Here is a 20105-nt window from a genome sequence, read left to right on the forward strand (position 1 = left end):
AGTTCCTCTTCTACAGTAGATGGAGGGTATTCTACTTGGAGTGATTATTGCTGCTATGAATTGTCAAGGGAGTCTCTGGCTCTCTGCTGGTGCTATTTAAGAATAGAGATGCCTTACATGTTTCCTTGTGTTATTTTTGCTTTTCAGGGTTGCAATTTCTGAATTGTTCAGATTGTTGCTGTTATATCCCTAAACTTAGGGAGACACACTCTCATGCAGGATGGCAATTACAAGTCTGATTAACATAGCCCTCCCCTACTGGAATGGGAACACCAACTGATTTGAGGATACCCTCCATCCACTATAGAAAGGGAAATTATGTTAAATCCAACATTTTACTCCCCTTCCAACAGCTTCCCTGAATGTAAAATGACAAACACAGCACGCTAGCAATGTATCTACAGAACACTTTATTTAAAAAAAAGTAGGAACACAAATTGTTCATTTCTCAAAACAGACTGCATTATTTCAATTATGGAATACATTTTTAGAGTGGAAGAGTTGTAACTGTGGCTCATCAGTGGAGGCTTATTTTCAAATTAAAGGACAACAGCATGTTCACATTTTAAAAAATGGGGCAGCAGATAGAAAAACTTCCTATTGACACCATAAGAACATTCTACTCACAAGCCAACCTGAGCATGGTCCAGAACTGTTTGGTCATTTTAGACAGGAGGAGGATGCTGTTTGTTAAACACACTATTATCACATAGCTTGAAGATCACAGCTCTGTTTTCTTCATGCACGACACATGGCTGTCTTACTGCATGGCATGATTTTCCTTGTGTTGGTCGTTAATGGCAGCTTAATGCTATTTTATTGACTAATTTACAGGAAATGCATTCAAGAAAAAGTTTTTTTTCACCTGCCACATTGATAAAAACAAGCTGTGTTTGTAATATGCCAAGAAAAAGGAATGACAACCTTCAATGAAAAGTAATAGCCAAAGCATGTCTACATACAGATATGCTCCACTGTTATATGCCACCTGTTTGCTCTCATTCATCTAAACTGTACCTGAATGTCACATTTCTGTTGTGAATTAAGTGTGATGACTAAGTAAAAATGAGCTGGGTAAAGCTTTATTTAATAGCAGTGCAAAAATATTTAATATCTCCAATATTTCTTCTTTTACTCATACACACGAGTCCTGGCCACCGATACTAGCTTAATAGCATCTACATAAACTCTGACAGCACATTTGGTATTTTACATGCTTTATTAAAATTGTATTCATATTTACAGTATCTGCAGGAACCATCCCTCCATTTCTTGCACATGAGCACCCACATCCATGCACACCCCTCATTTCTCAAAGATATGAGGCTAGGCTCCTTAAATTTAGGGAAGAGGTGGGCTTGTTTATTTAAAAAGCAAAAGGGGAGTGCATTTGGCCATTACACTGCTAATTAAGTTTATGTATATTAACATATATATATATATGGCAGTAACACTGAGTATTCCTTTACATTCTATATACAGAATGACATCAATGTTTTCCAGTCACCCGAATGTTCTAACTTCAGTCCTCAATGCTGCTTTTAGTGACTCAGGTCACATTTGGGGTTTTCCCTTAAAACAATTCAAGTCTCTAAGTTGAAATAAGGCACAATTATTCCGATTTGATTGAGGGGGAAGGAAAATCATAGAAGCTTCAGATGATACCTTCTGCAGATAAATTTTCCTTTATCCTCCAGGAGATTCTATTTGAAACCCTTTAATCTGCAGAGATCTGAAGTAGTTTTCTGCCATGGAAACCAATGGCCCACAAACTAGTTTGAGTATTTTCATTTTATTATGTTTCATCAGCCAAATTTACTTGGGATTCCTTAACTAGGTTTTCCATTTAGCGTCAAGAGAAGTAGAAAATGGCATATGAAACGCTTAAGCTTGTAAATAACAAACTGTTCATAGGCTTCAACATGCTAAAAAGAATAGTTTTCTTTGCATTTTAAATCCCTGCGCCCGTTTCATTTTTGAAGCCTTTCCAGACATTACAGTTAAACTGCAACAAAAACTATGTTTGGCAGCACAAATAATGCCTAGTAATCAATTTTTTGTTGAGAGGGTAATGATGTTCTTGTACAAAACCTATCAAGTCGTTTTCTGCAGCAGATGAACTGTACCCAAGGACACAGGGCATTCTGTGATGGGGAGTAAGAGATTGCAGTTCCAAAGGCCCCTGACTTTGGTGATTTACAATGTTTATTCCTGTTTAGTGTGATCCTTGGTATCTTCCTCATCTGTATATTCTGATGGTTCCTCTCCTGGCTTTAGCAGTCTACCTACATAGTCATATTTTTCTGAAAAAGACATGTAGGTATTATAATCAAAAGTTACAACATGACATTAAACATCTGTATAAACATTGGTCTATCTCTCAACCCATTAACTTAACTTTTTTAGTTCATATCCATGATTAAAGGTGTTTTCACACACACCTAAGCCGTTCTTTTAGCTTTCTCCTACCTGAAAAACATCCTAGTATACTGGAAATAACATGCCCACAATGGAAAGGTTAGTGTTTCTGCAATAAAAATGGCCTTCTTGACAGCTGTCACCATGGGCAGAAAACTTACTTGTCCACCCACATTCACTAAACAGCAACAAGTGTCAGAGGTTAAGTGAACTTAACAAAGAGCAGTGGCTTTTGCCTCTGCCACCACCACCTTCCCCTGTTGACTGTTGACAGTCAAGGACTAAGCTCTGCCTGCACAAACATCCATGCAAGAATGTCTCTACAATGATGAGAATGTACTGCAGTCCCTGAAGGGTACACAAGCAACTCATGAGATAGTGATTTTGGAATTCTGGAAGAACCCCTGTGATCACTCCCCGCACAGCAGTAGCTCCTTCCCCCACAAGAGGTACTTTGACTAATGCTGATGTTTACAGAAGCACTTGGTATCCTAACCCTCCCTAATCTGGTGTCCTCTAGATGCTCTGGATGACAACTCCCATCAATCCTAGCCAGCACAATTTTTTATCTTGCTTGTGGCAGCAGAATTAACAAGAGGCAACTGTATACTAAGACTTAGAACCAACTGCCTCCACATCCTCCTGATCCCCATCTGATCCAGTATTTTCACTACTGTGAGGAAGGGAGTGGTCCTGTTGTGCCCAGCCATGGAAACCTATTAAGGTGTCTCTTACCTCCCCTTCCACACAGATACACTATACTTATGCATATTAAATGAATATTTACATAAGCTGAACCATGACATTTTCACTAGCAATTTAGTAAATATCCATCTCTGCAAAATAATTGAGAAACACCTTTACAAGTACTCACTTTCCATTTGATTTAAAGGAATATCCGAATTTAAACATTACCTTTAAATTGCATTTCCCATTCTCTAACGCTTTCCATTTGCACAGCATTTAAGTCTGATAAGTCATCATATTCATCTCTAAGCGCATCTTTATCTAGACAGAAAGTTGCCAGTCCCCTTGAGGCATCTCTGCCAGCAAATATTCCATAAGGACCCTCTGAAAATAGAAAAAACAGACCCATGTATTCAGTCATTCACTTGCATTATCCTTTCAGAATAACATTGATGTGTTCTCATAATCCCCTACTCCAGATTAATTATTGCCAAACATCAGAGCTAACTGAACAGTTTAATAAATCTGAGCTTGAACAAACAAGCTTATTCAGTAACTCAAACTGCTTTGCCTCCTTTGTCCCAATTTTAATATTTTCTTTTTTAAAATACATGACAAATGCTAGTCACACAGTGGCTGAGTGCAAACATCTTTAAAGTGCGTGATTGTCTCTACTCAGGACTGCAAAATATAAATTTATCCTTTCTTGGGCAGAGCATTGGCTAACACAGAAGCTGAATGATCCACAAACATGAACTTTCCTCTACAAAATGCTGTTCAAATGAAGTGAAATGTGCAAGCTAACAATGGAGGTCACTAACTCAAAGACTATATAGGCCAAATGATACATGAATGGAAGAACAGAATTTGGTTAAAGAAACTGGATATATTTATAACAAAGCCACAAAACATTTAAAGCAGTGTGGAATATTTTTCTTGGTACCTAGGGACATTGGCAGTCTTTAAAAATTGCTGTAATGGAACTTGGCAACACAACTAACTTTTATCAACCTGACCTTTGGAAATAGCTTAACTTGACTCTTAAGATTACATAACATCCAGAAAATTACTAAATGACTTTTTAAAAAAGGCACAGAAATTCAAGTTATGGAAATAAGTTTTATGCTTTTATTCAAATGAACTGTGACACTATTATACACTTATCTACTGAAACAAAGGGTTTAAGGTTAATAACAATGATAGCAGTCATTCTGATGAAATAGTATATGACCAATTTGTGCTGAATTGGCTCATATTATCTGATCAATGGACTGCTTCAGGAATTCAAGATCACATGGTAGAACATATGTAACCTAGAGTAGGTTACAACAATTTAAAATATAACAGAAATCGTTTAGAATAGCTTACAACCACAAAAATGACTTTCTAAAACTTCTGTCCACATTGCAATACTAGGATTTCAGATAAAATACATATCCTAAGGCTTAAATTCATTAGTGTTTTTCACAACCATGCACTTAAAAGTGTTTAAGCATATGATTTTACCTTGCTATGCTTGGAAAATAACCATTTTCTATTATACTTTTGGGTTAAACAAACCCAAGTTTTAGAAAGAAAATGAACAGAACTCTAGTTTAATGTGAAGAGAGATAAATTTTTATTAAGTGTCATAGTTTATAGTACAAAAACACAACTATACCAAGAAGCTACCTATAGTCTCAAAAACAACTGCAATGATAAATCAGTACACCAACACAGACACTGAATGTTTCATTCAACAAAGCTGTCCCATGTAAGAACTTCCACTTGCACAGTGGAACTCCCCCAAAGTACAGTTGCAATCCTTTTGCATGGCTTACTTACATGATGCGGGGGGGGGGGAAGAGATCTGGAGGAGAGGGGGTGTCACTTAGCTGAGTCTATCCAGCAATACAGCCCTGTTGTTCTTTACCCCTTCATGCACTAACTACTGCTTGTGCATAGTTATGTTTGAATATAATTTCCCACAGATATCACAAATTTTATGAGCATGGCAAAGCTTACAAAAGTCCTGTAAATAATGCAATCTGGGTTGTTCTGAAAAATGCTAAATAAAGCCAATTTTGAATTAAGAAAGGTCTGTTTAAAATATAATGAAAATCTAACTTCCAGCAGTTTTCAACTATCTTACACATCCACCACACAGCAGTAGCATCCAATCTCATCACCACCTCTCCAGCACTTTGGTGATATGGGTCTGCTAATCATGTGTAGTTTTAATAGGTCCAAATGCCATTAATGAATTACCTATAATCATTCTCATAATCATAGGCTGAAGATTTGAACTGTACTTTGTTCCAAGTCTCCTTACAATTTTCCTCCTCAGTTCCATACCTTCCAGCAGTGTTTCAAGTTATTAAAAATATCACTAACCCTCCCCCCGACTGTAGACTCAAAAGGAAAGCACCCCAATATAGTAGTCACCTTTTGTACATGTAAAGTCTTTTAAATGTTATTAATTATTAAATTTCTATATCAGCCTTCAACCGAAGATCAGAGTGGTTTACAATATAAAGACACAACAATAAATAACATAGTAACAAACAAAAGCAATACCCCTCCACACAGTTAAAAAAGGTTGTACTGTAGTTGTTTTTAGCCAAAGGCCTTGGATGAAGAGTGGTTTTGCTTAGTGCCTAAAGAGATGAAATGAAGGTGCCAGGCAAGCCTCCCTGGGGACAGCATAGTATCTGAAACCTAGGAAACCTGGAGAATAGTATCTCAAACTGCATGGCTTCTTTTTGTTTTTATTATTATATTATTTTTGTTTTTATTATATTTGTGGTTACTATATTGCATTTTTATCTTGTGAACCACCCTGAGATCTAGGGATGACGAGTGGCTAAATACATACATACATACATACATACATACATACCCTTTATTAGTCACATTAGATATGATTGTACTTGGAATCCCTAAAAAAAAATTGTGTACTTAACTGCTACTAAAATAGTATGCGCTAGAAACCAGAAATACACCCATTCTCCATCTGTTTAGGAGTGTCTATTAACATGTGTGGAACTAGCCAAAATGGGTATGTTGATGAAAGGCAGAGGAAAGAAGGGCTCACAATTTTATTGTTTGCTGGCAAGCAATGGTAGATATATCAATTGGGACATTAGTTTGCTTTTGTTTTTTTGATTACTTTGAAATAAGTAATCAAGGTCTAGGCCTCTGTTCATCAGATTAATGATCCCAGGGCAGGTTATATTTGTTGTCCTAACAAATACTGTAATTTGTAAATTTTAAAGCATAATAATGCTTCACTATGTAACAGTTAAGATTACCAAAGAAATCGGTATCCGACAATAGTAGTAAAATTCTCATCTCAAATTTGTCATTTTTTGCAATGACAACATAGTTCCATGGGATAGCTGTTCGTATTGTTCATAAACCCCTCACCCAAATCTATTCTGATAATATCATAGCAGTTACAAAAAAAAGAAATCACCTGGGCAGCTGAACAATACAGACTGTCACATATTTATTGTTATGCTACTGAAGTGTTAATTCAGGGAGGTTTTCGATTCCATGAAAAAGGCAAATTCTAGACAAAGCTAAACATTTTGCCATCTATGGACTTCAAAAGCATAAGCATGACTTTTACAGAAATGAGGAGGTTGAGAAATGCCTAAGTTTGGCTTATTGTGTTCTATTAATTAAGCTGGATGTGTTTTGAGTGGGTGATTCTCATGTCTCAGAACTAGTGGCCTGTTAGTAGCACTCCTCCTAAAATAACAGGTGCATAGGGTTTTTTGGGGGGGTGTACCTGGATATGGTTTCCACCGATAGGAGTGCCAGCTCTAGCTAGTTGACCAATTAAAGGTGTTCTTGGATCAGGATGACCTAGTTGCAGTTGTCCACACTAAGACAGCTCCTGATTGAACTAACGCAACACAATCTACATGGGTGTTTCCTTAAAGATGATCTAGAAGCTGCAGCTGCCACAGAGTGCTACTGTCCAGTTGTTGTACAGGGCAGCAAGAAATGGTAAATGACAGAGAACATGACAGAATTGTGCTAGCCTACCAGGTCCAATTCAATAAGACAATAGCATTCAAAAATGGGTTAGAACTCAAGTACTTGCAGGAATGCCTTCCCTAGTATCAGCAAACCTGTTTTGAGATCTGCAGGGGAAGCCTAGCTTGCAGTGTACCCTCGGTGAATTTGACCCAGAAGATTGCTACACAAGACAGGGCCTTCTCAATGGTCTTGCCCTGACTGTGGAACCCTCTCCCTACCACACTCAGACTGTTCCCCACAGAGGGCAACCAAATACCTATTTGTTCCAACAGGCCTTTGGGGTTTAGTAAGAGTGGAATAATTTATATGGTATTTCTCTAATTTAGTGCTGACTTGACTGCTATACTTTGTAGTGTGCTTTTACTTTACTCTACCCTTTGCTTTTAGCCACCCTGCACTCTCATGAGAAGGGCAAAATATAAGAAATAAAATCTCCATCAACATGGAGTGCTTACCAGTCTCTATTGTGCTTTGGACTCAGAATCATTTGATTTGCTGAAGTCACATATTCTAACCTCAAGTATATAAGCCACCACTTCTTTCAGTGCTAGATGGACAAGCATATTCTTATAAAAGATGTCTCCTTTATTCATAATTCATTTAGTGACCCATCCATGTTAGACGGCTGAAGATCTTCTGTAGGAGTCTTCCAAGGTACTTTCCAGGAAGGTTTACAACACAACAGATACACATATTGCTTATTCTTTAAGAAGTTATAATAGTTTAAGAATTAGTTTTCTAATAGTACTTTTTTGTTATTAAATATCAAAAACATATTGATGCTGAGAAAATGAGATTCATTTCTTCAGTTGTGGGATCACTGTGATTTGGACTGCTGTATTGTGTGATAGTGAAAATGTCAAGATACCTACTTGATAGTTAGCATATTGTGGCCAGTATATAGCCTGCAGAGAGAGCTGGAAAAGATTAGTTTCAATGCTCAGCACAATGCAAGACACAATAGACCCCTATTCCAGCATCGAATTCTCACAACTGACTCCAGTATTCAGGGAGAAAGGTTTAGTAGCCCAAATGGCATGTTATCTATTTGTACCTACATTACCACTGTTTTACTTCACCAGCACAAGTTGCACATTTGCAGTGCGTAAGTGGTCAGCAAGATATTTATATAAACAGCGCCACCAAGTTTAACCACTTAATTAAGGTCTTTAATGAATTTAAAATATCATGATTAATGGACAGATCTTTTAAAATTACCTTCAAAACACATTGCAACACTATTTTTAGAGGTATTCACAATTCTTTTACACAGAAGAATGCCTCTTCTAGCATGCCTACTACATCTTATGTGTACATTGTCTATGCTTTGTGTTTGGAAAAGTTTTTAACTTTATACAAACTCACTTACAGTATGCACATCTGTGTGTACACAGAACCAAGGCAATTAGAGTTTCAATGTGGCTGACCCCCAGGCAAGTGAGTACAGCAGGGATGGGGAATATATGAACCTCCAGATATTGTTCCCCGCCAGATGGGAACTGAAGTCCAACAACATCAGGAGGGCCACAGATGCCCCATTGGTTGCGCAATTTTTTTAATTAAAAAAATGCAGCCCCAAAGTCTTATAATTTGTAAATTTCTTTAACCAGGTTGCAGGTTTAAAAATAAACAACTGCAGAAATATCTATTCTAACTATTAACTTTCTATGTACAATGATTTTTTTAAAAAAATCCTTGCCCTACTTTTTGCTTCACTACCTACTATATACTTCACAAAAGATCACTGTGAGCTTATTAAATAAAATAATGTTTAATTATTAAACCTGCTACTTAGAAGGACTTACTTACAAGTAAACATATTAAGAACTGGATTATATATTGCCAATCTCCTGCCTCCTTTAATATATATTAGGCAAAATCTAATCAGAAGCAAGACAATTTTTATTCTAGCTGCCAAGAACTTTGCACAGATATGAACCAATAAGCCTTTATCTGTACATGGTTAGGACCAGTATACGATTAAGTCCACAGCTCCACGTCAGCTTATTATAAACTTTATTCTGTTGTAACTATGTGTAAGACTGCAGCCCAATTATCATTGCAATTGCTGAGAGACTTGCAGAAAGAGAAAATATCCAAACCTTAATAAAATGAAACTGGATTCCAACTCACATTGTAAAAGGCTGGAACTATTTCTAATTAGTTAATCAAAATCCAGAGAATTACATGTGTAGGGAAAGGAAATAAGTCAGCCTCGGGATTTCTGAAAATCTGGGAAGCAAATATGCCAAAGACAGCTTGTTCACTCCAGGGCAAATGTGCATTCAAAAGGGACTAAATGTCTGAAAGTAAAGCAGATGTGTGAACAAAACTAGGACTGAAGTTTAGGTGCCCAAGGCTGTATTTGTGGGCACCATGGCATGCCCACAATCCCTCATATTCTCCAAGGCCCCCTACCTCCTTGGTTGTTGTTTTTTTAATAATTATTTTAAATTTTGCATTCTTCGGTTTCGTTTGGTGTGGGCTACTTGTTTCTGTGTAGATGCTGTCTGCTTCCTTGTCTGCATTTTATTTGGGGTGTGTGTGTGTTTACCTTTTGTTTTGGAAGGGAGAGTTCAGAGGAGATCACCAGCTTTCCTTCTGCGAAATGGGTATTTTGTGGTGCCCGTGGCACTTTCCCTGCCTCCAAATGTGCCCTGGAACCCCCCCCCCCCAAAAAAAGGCCGGGGAAACCAGCCTGGTCTGGAGCCTGCTATATCTTCTTTCTCCACCTACCCATGTGGGTGGGTAAAGCGGGCCTTTTCCCCACTCCCACTTACTTACTTACACCTGCTACTTGGGGGGAGGGCGTTTCTCCCGCCTTCCAGGCCTTTGTCCCACCGTCGCTCACCCAGGAGGCATGTATGCCGCCCCCTCCCCCGCTAGCCCCCTTCCCCTCCGTCCCCCTCACCGGGCCCGTAGAACTTGCTGCCTTTGGTCACGTCGAAGACTTTGCCGTTGACAGCCAGGAGGATGCGCGCCGCGCGCGCGCCGTCGTACTCGCGCAGCTGCTCCAGCGTGAAGTCCCGCCGCTTCATGCGGGGCAAGGAGTCGACCAGGCCCTGCTGCGCCGCGCCCCCCGCTCCGCTCCTCTTGCCCCAGCGCCTGTAGAGCCGATAGGCCGCGAGCGCCACGATCGCCAGCAGCGCCAAGCTCAGCAGCATGTCGAGGCCGCCGCTCCCCCCGAGCCAGCTGCCGGCGGCCGTCTCCTCCGGGCTGCTGCTGCCGCCGCCGCCGCCTCCTTGTTCAGTCCTTAGCTTCCCATCCCCATCGTCCGCCATCACTGCCCAGCCAGCGCCTGCCTGAGAGGAACCGCTCCGCCCCGCGACGGGGGAGGGAGGCGGGGAGGCGCAGGCGGGGCGCCGTCTGACTCTGCCTCGCCCGGGCTCCAATTGGTCACTGGTAAGGACACGTCACCCACGCTAGCTCGCGCCCAGCAGAACGAATGAGAAAGAGGCGCACGCGGCTACCCAACGGCAGATTTCCACCTTAGGGGAATCTTCGCCTGGGAGGGGTTGGTTGGAGAGAGAGAGAGAGAGAGAATGTGTGTGCGAGCGTGTGGCGTCCGCGCGCGAGCGAGTCTTCGCCCTCATAAATTCTTAGCGCTCACGTGGTGCCGACGGAGGAATGCCGCGCGCGCGTTGCGGGCGCTGGACTAGAATATTCTTTTCGAGGGGGGAGAGAGAGAAGGGGGCTCGTCGACGCCATAAACATGCTTCTGTACTCCCCCGCCCTTTCCCTTATCGATTGTAAAATCAGGGCGGTGAGGCGCTGCTTATCTCCGAGAGGCTCCCTCAAGGCGTTTTTTCAATTTCTTTTGCCTTCACAATGGCGAAGATGCATGAGCGTCGTCATGAGTTGTCAGTGGTATATTGCACCTAAGAACACGGGGCGCTCTGTGCAAATAAAATGAAAAATCAGGTAGGCCCTACCCCACAGACTTGTTAACACTCGCCCTGAGGGAAATGCTGGCTGAAGGAGGCAGAATCTCTGTATCGTCCCAGCTGCTGGAGAGAGGGCTCGTTTTCGCGGGCTTCCTCACAGGCATTGGGGTAGCCGTTGTGAGAACAGGGGCGCAGGGACTAAAAGGGCGGTTGGACTGACCCAGCAGGCTGTTTTTAATACATAGTGGCTGCATAAACCCTTTCCCTAATGGGCTTCTTTTTAAAATAAGCAACCCCTCCCCCAAAAAATATCCTTCACCGAAATCCACATTTCTTCGCTATGGTATTTTGTTTTAATTGCGCTTCGGATTTTTTTTAATTCAACATGTCCCAGTTTTTATTCTTTAACACTGTATTCTACCGTTTTTTGTTTGCTTTGTGAGTTGCAGTTATATGGCTGCTGTATAAATGAACAAAACATGCCAATTTCCTAGTACCCACAGGACATGCTTTGCACACCACATCATTCCCAGGAGAAAACAGGATTTCCTATTTTAACACCTCCCCACTCCAAAGCATTGGTCACAAGCTCCAGAGGCCTTCTGTAAGTGCTTGCTGAAAACAGTTTCTCTTGTTGGTCATGGAAAGGGGCGTCCTATTAAGCTAATTCTAAGATTCTTGACTAGCCTCTATCTAGGAGTACCTCAGACTTGTTGCCAGCCCTCTGTGGATATTACTGGCATACAGTAAGGGTAGCCCTCCCCCCCTGTACAAACGTATGTGCACATGGGTAAACAGATGTATACACCACTCCCCTAAAATGAAGTGATATAAGAAGGATGTTTATGTCTGTAGCAGGTGGGGTCAGAATTAATATATTGCAGAAATACATCAGATGTTACTGAACTGCATCTCTTTTAATCCCCATCTAGCATGGCCATAGTTCAGGGATTATGGAAATTGTAGTGTTGGAGGGTACCACAGCCCTGAGCTGTGGAAAACACACCAGGGCTAATATTCTAGAAAAACACTTTCATATGGCAGTGCTCCACACAGAGCCATAATGGTTGAAATGTGCTTACTACAAGGAGTCAAGCTGCAGTCCAAAATAGGTTTACTCAAAAGTAGGTTCTACTGAAACCAATGAAAATTACTTCCAAGTAAATGTTTTGTGATTTAAGCTAAACAATAACAGACTTCCACATCTGACCTTGTCTTTCCAACTTCCTGTTGAGCATATTAATCCATGCTATTTTAAAGCAGACTGTGCTTAAGCAAATATTATGGGTTTTTAAAACTGAAACTACAATAGAAGGAATTCCTTTTTTAATCCACCCAGAGCAGAACAGGAGTTTCATTGGACAATGTATTTTATCAGTGAATACCATATTCAGAGTACAGGGAAGAAGGGATGGGTGTAGCTTATTTGGATTTCCTTACTGTTTGGAATGGGTTTCTGAATATGTATAATCCATTCCTAGTTTAATGCCATTTGCAATTTATTTGGACAAAATGATTATATAGATAAATATAAATGCATGGAAATTTCAGAGAGAGGTGCTGTAAATTCCTTAACATTTTGCATGAGGTTTTTTTCCTGCTCCTAGTAGAGAATATATAGTTGCCATAAGCAGAACACACACAAGTGAGAATAGTAATTGGCCAGGTATCAATTCCCAATATACAGATTCATCATAAGTATAAATGGTACTGTAATTGTACAGTAATGAAGAAACATCTATTTAGATTGATATATACAAATGTAGGTGAATTAAGAATCCTTATGTTATCCCTAAGCGGAGAATAAAATTATATACAAATAGATGATAGCAGTGCTTTTTTTTTCTGTGGGGATGCAGGGATACGCATACCCCTAAATATTTTGTGAATCTAAGTTTGGCCTCATTGAGGGGTAGTAATTCAATATGAGTAGGAAAATGAGAGTACCCCTAAACTTTTTTTTAAGAAAAAAAGTGCTAGATGATAGTATGGTGCAGGCAGGAAGGCCACCTAGTGATAAATTTTCCTACATCTGTCCCAAAAAGGTACCGTATATTTCGCCCTATAGGACGCACCTAGTTTTTTGGGGGGGGAATAAAGGGGGAAAATTATTTCCCCCTTAGGCGTGGGGCTTGGGCGGGGGATGCCCGATTTTCCCCTGACCCCTGCCCCCAGAACAGGCTGCTATCCGCAAGACTAGGGAGCCCTGCGGGAAGTCCCGCTGGTCTCCCCAGGCTTGCGGATATCTGTCCCCCTAGCTTGTGGGGCTGCCAGCCTCCAAACCAGGTCGGGGAACAGCGGGAAGGCGCGCTGCACCTCCCCTCTGTCCCCCGAGCTTGTGGGCTGCAGGCTGCTGCCCGCAAGCCTGGAGAGCCCGTGGGAACTCCCGCCGGGCTTGCAAGGCTTGCGGATAGCTTCCTGAAGCCTGGAGAGCGAGAGGGGTCGGTGCGCACCGACCCCTCTCGCTCTCCAGGCTTCAGTGAAAGCCTGCATTCGCCCCATAGGATGCACACACATTTCCCCTTCATTTTTGGATGGGAAAAAGTGTGTCCTATAGGGTGAAAAATACGGTAATATCCGTTGCTAATATAAAGACATGGGAGAGGGGTATAGTTCCATTGCATGCATCTCAAAGTATCAGATAGGTTCCCTTACCAAACAAGTATAGCTCCACTTTATTCTCATGATGCTGGTGCAAGGAAGGGATCCAAACCTGGCATTGAGGACAGGCTGGCCACTTCTTAATTCCTTTCATGCCAAAACCATTTCTCAGTCTATCAATTTTTTTGTGATTCTTGACATGGGATTCTGCTGGTGTATGACTGATTACATTGATATAGCACTGCCCCTAGCCCTGTGCCAGTACAATCCTGTTGCTTGGCTGCAACAGGTTCTCTTCTCTATGATAGCATCAATACTATACTGGTGCAAATGGATTTGGGATTGGTGCTGTCCATTTTAACATATGTCATTTAAGGACTGGATAGTTCTGCAATTTTATCTCTAACCCATTGCTTTTAATGCATTTACAATATCTGATAGAGGGCAGCTCCTTTTTATAGCAAAACCCTCAGTTACAGTTAAGAAAAATAATGATAATAATGCTGTCATAAATAATAAAATTATTTTCAGTTTACCACAAAATGTAAAATATATATAGTAGCTATATTCTGTTGATAACAGTCTTTCCAAAAATTAAAACATCTGATTTAAAGCAAAATCCCTTTTGTGAGCATCCTATTCCTTACCTTCTCTAATCTGAACTAAATGTGTATATGGTGTTGTTTATTACTACATATTCCACACTGTTCACCCAATCACTTTTATGTGGACCTTGTCCATTTCCCCATTTATTTGCCACCTCAGTTTGAGTTGTAATGATTTTAACACCCACCAATTATTGTTTTTCAGCTGGTGCTCTTTATATATATCTACAAGGCAAGGTAAGAATTTGAATACTTTCAAATTCCTTAAGAAGGGCAGCCTGTCCTTCACCTGTGTATTTGCATGAAAGGCTTTCCTTGAAATTTTTAGGTCTTTTCCAGATAGATTTGTTAAAAAAATACTGGTATTGAAATCCAATAGGATTGGGATTATTTATAACTATGAATGTGGAGAAGAAGCTAAAAACCTTCGGGGCGAGGGATTCTGAGATGAGGCCAAGAGTCTGTAATCTGAAATATTGCTTGTAAGCTGCAATATTGTGGTAATGGAGCTGTAAGCATTCCTGGAATAAATTAGATGGATGGCGTCACACTATCGTTGAAGGAGCAAGTACATAGTTTGAGGGTGCTCCTGGATCCAACTATCACTGGAGGCACAGATGTCTTTGATGGCTAGGAATACCAGTTGCCAACTTTGGTAGGTAAATTGACTATGGTTGTTATTGGATCGGGTTAACGATTGCAGTTTTCCATGCACTGGTAACTTAATGGTTGAATCACTGTAATGTGCTCTGTGTGGGGCTACTCTTGGGGTTGGCTGGGGGCTTTAACTGGAAGAGAACATAAGTTAGGTTGGCTTGGGGGCAAACTACCACCAGCATACAATGCCCTGCTTGCAGGATTTGCTTACAGACTGCCAGTCTGCTACTTGTACTCTACAGCTCATGATTCAGGTAGGTAGCCATGTTAGTCTGACGCAGCAAAAATAAATGCAAAAATTGAAAAATTGTCCAGTAGCAACTTAGAGACCAACTAAGTTTGTTCTGGGTATAAGCTTTCGTGTGCAAGCACACTTCAGATAACTGAAGATATCTGAAGAAGCGTGCATTCTACAGCTCATAACAAGGTTACTTGAGAGGCTGCCTTATCCCTAATATACCTAGTAGAGGAGTAGGGCTTTTAGTGTGGCTGCCCCTGTTCTGTGTAACAGCATTCCTATCGAGATAGGACAGGGACCCACTATCTGCATTTTCAGGAAACACTTGTAAGACATTTTTGTCCCAACAGGCTTTTGTAGATAGATAAATGGGTCTTTGGTATGAGTGTCTTTTGTACGGTTTCAGTTTTGTTTAAAATGTATTGGTTTGCGTGCATGTGTGTTTTTAAACCATTTTTGCTGTTTTTATTATATATAATTTTGAGACAACTGTTTAATAAATTGACACCAATAATGATGACAAATAATAACATTGTATGTTATTATCTTGATCTGATTTTTAAAAATACAGATATTCAAAAGCACCTGTACCAGAATCAGATTATTGGGGTGTATTTGTACCAACACAACTACACAGTCTTTATTTATTAATCACCTTCCACACAGACATGCCTCAAGGCAATGTACAAAATAAAATAGAAGCAGCCAAAAAGAAGGAAACCCCTGTTAAAAACAACACAGAAAATAATAGCAAATGAATTTTAAAGCAATACAAAGTAGACACCTATGGCAGCGTTGGCTTTATGGAATGTGTGGTATATGTGTCACCTGTGTTGTGTGGCTTCATGCTGCAGGGCTCTGAAAGGCAGCCTGCTGTGATTACTTTTTCCTGCACCAGGCTGGAGTTGGTGAGATGAAAAGAAGGCCCACATTCCTTTGTTATCCAGATATGGTATGAGAAGATTTGTGGTGCAGCCAGTTTTAAAAAATGAGCTGTAATGAGCCTGAAAAGTCATGAGGAAATATATGGAGGCCGTTGGAAGCATCAGCACCACATGTGGTTTGTAATGTTTGAAAGGTGTGGACATGATTCCAGCAGCCTCCAGCAAACTTCAAAGTGCTATTCAGCTTGTCTCAAATTTACTTGACTATTGTACTTCTAATTTATTCTGGAAATCTAGAGGTTTTGATCCCAAGATACAGAAAACCAGAAACGATCTGGCTGCTGCTATACGAACACACACATATATACATATATACACGTTAAGAAATTTCTTCACATAGAGCTGACTGAACATAACAACAACTTGGTCAGACTGTCCTGTACTTGGTTTAGGAACTCGTTTGTCAACTAATGGAAAATATGCTAATTGTATGGGTGTGGAAAACCTTAATTGCCTTACCTTGCCTGTATAGTTGCCTTCTCTTAATTCCATTCGTAAATTAGGAAGAGGCCCACATGAAGAATGCTTCCCCATGTGAATGAATCAACATGTTCACTTTAGAAACATACCCAGTTCATTCTCAAGCTTTAAACTAACCCCTTCCCTTCCCACAAACACATTTATTTTGAAGCTAGATCCAGTAATTTCAACAAAGCCTACTTCTAAATCTTAAAGATGATGTTTTGTCTTTTTCAAGACCAGACTCCTTGCCACCTTGTCTTCTATAATAACAGCTCTTTTCAGCCTCTTAGTGAAAATAGGGGCTTAACAGAACAGGTTATCAAAACTGGAGTGGCATAAGGCATGATTTCATGCTTCTGGTAGACACACCCTCCTTATCTGACTGCACAGAACCAAAGGATCTACTGCTGCCACACCCCCTTCTCAGGAAAGGCAGTAGGTGGGTGTGCACTCATCTTATTACACATTCTCCTTGTTGTTCCAGAGAGTAGGCAGGAGGATCAAACAAGGCAGGGAGTTAGCATACATGCACTGACTTTGATCTTTAATTACCAGGCAGTATTTTATTTAAAAAATCCATAGCACACTATGGTAATTTCCAAATTTGTATAAATTTCAAGTAGATCAGCTCCTTGAGATACTCCATGAAGATTGTACACATATTTATATTTTTTTCCACCGAACCCACTGAACTGCTCTTTTACTGTCTCGTGTGCAGCTCTGGTTCGCCAGAAGCGGCTTAGTCATGCTGGCCACATGACCCGGAAGCTGTATGTCTGCTCCCTCAGCCAGTAAAGCAAGATGAGCGCCGCAACCCCAGAATCATCCGCGACTGGACTTAACGGTCAGGGGTCCCTTTACCTTTACCGATTCTGTCTGAAACACACATACCTGTTTGTAATGGTTGGTGACATGCACAGCGACATAGCAATCCTCGTTGTTGAGCTTTTTTTAGGAGATCAGCCAAAGTTTTTTAAGATGCCAGAAAAGTTGTTGAACTTCTTGGGGGAATTCTGCCAACATTTGCTTAGCTGTCTTTTTGAGGGACTCATCAGAGCACATCAGAACATATTTGCAATAATCACACCAGACTTACAATAATCAACCTCTGTTTGAGAATCAGGAGAATATTTTCCAGGTTTGGGGAAGGGTGTGGAATCATATCCAGACAGGCATACAGCCCAAACTTTTGCTTTTAGAAATTCACTGACAAACTCACAAAAGAGCAAGGTAGAAATAACATTGATAACATTTTCCTCCATTTTTATGCATTCAGGATATATCCCCTGCTAGGAGAGGGGCTTGTAGGAACCACATCCACACACCTTTCATGGAAATATCCTGGAATAGCAAATGGTCCAGATCTACCTGACCTGACTTGCCCAGCCCCGCAGCTGCTGCGGCTTCTAATGAGTGAATGTAGGGAAGTGGTTAATACAGAGTTTGTTTCAGGCTTCCTCAACCTCGGCCCTCCAGATGTTTTTGGCCTATAACTCCAATGATCCCCAGCTAACAGGACCAGTAGTCAGGGATGATGAGAATTGTAGTCTCGAAACATCTTGAGGGCCGAGGTTGAGGAAGCCTGTTTTTTTTCAATAAATAAACAAGCCAGCCACTATTTCTCCACCCACCCAATCAATCAATCAATGCAGAATGATTAAGTAAAAAATAGATATTGGTTAGTGAAAGAGACTCATAGTTGCTTGCTTGCTTGTTGTATCTCTGGCAACTAATCAACAACAAAAATAGCTCCGCAGAAAGCACACTGTAACTCCTCTAGTCTTCAGGGAAACAGCCCTGACCATGCTGAAAACCAGTGTATGATTCTGGTAGGCTAATACTTGCACATAAGGCTGTTTCTGAAGCAGTTCTGACTCCTCCCATGTCTGCTATAGTGGTTGTTCTGGACTGGTATCAAAACAACAGATGGGAGAAAAGCTTTCCTAATAGGACTGACTTTCTGGCAGCTCAGTCAGTCACATGGTTTTTCTACTTTGAGACATGTGAGAGGGACCAATGTGCCATAGCTATACTTTTGAATTAGGGTTGTCTTGAGTAATTTAGGGAGCATATGGACAGAGCTTCCTGCTGCAGTCATACCACTCCCACTGAAGCAACACCATCATCTCCATTGGGTCATTCATTTCTTTGATGCATCCCTCTCTTCTGTGGAGTATCAGAATTGCACAGATATGTTAAAATGCCACCTTATCGGCACCACTCATGTTTCAAGTTTGCAGAACAAGACTGAAACACAGCTATAGTACTCCCACCCTCCAAAGTCTAACTCTAAGAAGCTTTTCAGTTTGAGCAGTTTTTATACTCTAGAATAAGCTTTTCATTTAGAATAAGTTGTACAAATATGTCTTGTGTAGTTTGATGCTTAAAATCAACATTTTTACTGTGTCTGTATACAGTACTAATGTACCCCTCACTAGAGGGCTATGTGGGCCAAAAGTCCTATAAACAGACAAGAAAAGGTTGTTAACCTTGCAGTGTGCTAACTGTCAAATTTGCTAACATATATGAACAAAACATGACTTTGAACAAAATTGTAACAGTTAAAGTTGTGGAAAAACGGTCCTAGTCACCATTCTCTAAATGCAAATCATCTGTCAAACTATAACCTCTTTCTCCTGTCTCTACTTTATGCTAGTTCATAATATTTTGATGCAAACGTTGGAGAACATACACCAATCCTGCGTAAACGTCTGATTAGAGGACAGAAGACTGAAATATCCTCCTTCTCTTGTCCTTTTGTTCCCTTGTCCCTTAAAGCACAAACATTTCCATTGCAAATATGTTTCGGCATGTGTGAGGCAAGGCACTTTGGCTTAGGCATTTCTGTTTAACAGTTGCTGTCTGGCAAAAATCTGCTGTTTTGTCAAGCTCCACCCAGTGGTTGTGTAAGCCAAACACCCCCCCCCCAAGAGTTAACCAGCTCCTCACCGTGGGATGCCTTTTTGTACATTCATGAATGTATTGGAAAGTTGTTCAAATGTAAATTCAGATTGCAAGCTCTGTGGGACAGAGACTTTCTTTTTCTTTTGTAATTATGTTAAAGCACTAAGTACACTGATGATACTAAAAACAATAAAGAGGAATGTGGGTGCTCAATACATACAGCTATATTGAAATTACATTTGAATAATGCTACTTTAGGTTTTTGTCTAGGGCTTATTTAAGAAACTGCATGTGCTCAAATTTCTACTCCCGCACAACTATTAAAGGTTTCCCTTTCCTCTTTTGTACTACTTATTCCTTATCGTTAGTTGCTTGGAGAAAAGTGCCAAACATTTACCAGACTTGGATGACATATTAAGCCATAGTTAAAAATAAACTGTGGTTTAATGTGCTGGTGCATGTTCTGCTCATGGTTTGTTTGGAGAGAACCAAATAATAAGCACTGGTTCAAATGTAATGCAAAGCCAGACTAACAATCACAGAAAACAACTTCATGGAGCTGGGTCACATACCAAAATAGAATGCTTTATACACTATCATAGGTTGACACATCTATAGGACTAGAGGAGTAGTGCCCCCCCCTAATGTCTTGCTGCCTTTTTCTGGTAAAGGAAAAATC

The 20105-nt window shown here is 40.5% G+C and overlaps 2 protein-coding genes across 3 annotated transcripts in view; one reads left to right on the plus strand and one right to left on the minus strand.

Moving 5' to 3' along the window:
• Positions 1-393: 393 nt before the first annotated feature.
• Positions 394-10501, minus strand: PGRMC2 (progesterone receptor membrane component 2). The gene is made up of 3 exons (XM_082237768.1): positions 10043-10501; positions 3334-3489; positions 394-2303 (listed from the first exon to the last, which is right to left on the minus strand). The coding sequence occupies exons 1-3, from the start codon at positions 10410-10412 to the stop codon at positions 2206-2208; spliced, it is 624 nt and encodes a 207-aa protein (XP_082093894.1). The 5' UTR covers positions 10413-10501; the 3' UTR covers positions 394-2205.
• A 103-nt stretch (positions 10502-10604) lies between these two features.
• Positions 10605-20105, plus strand: part of JADE1 (jade family PHD finger 1) — a 154723-nt gene continuing 145222 nt past the window's right edge. For both annotated transcript variants that reach the window (XM_082237602.1, XM_082237601.1), the window contains exons 1-2: positions 10605-11052; positions 14427-14458. The gene's annotated coding sequence lies outside the window, so the exon portion shown is untranslated. The remainder of the gene's footprint in view (positions 11053-14426; positions 14459-20105) is intronic.

This window comes from Podarcis vaucheri (genome assembly GCF_965113315.1).
Source record: "Podarcis vaucheri genome assembly, chromosome: 9".
Lineage (NCBI taxonomy): Eukaryota > Metazoa > Chordata > Lepidosauria > Squamata > Lacertidae > Podarcis > Podarcis vaucheri.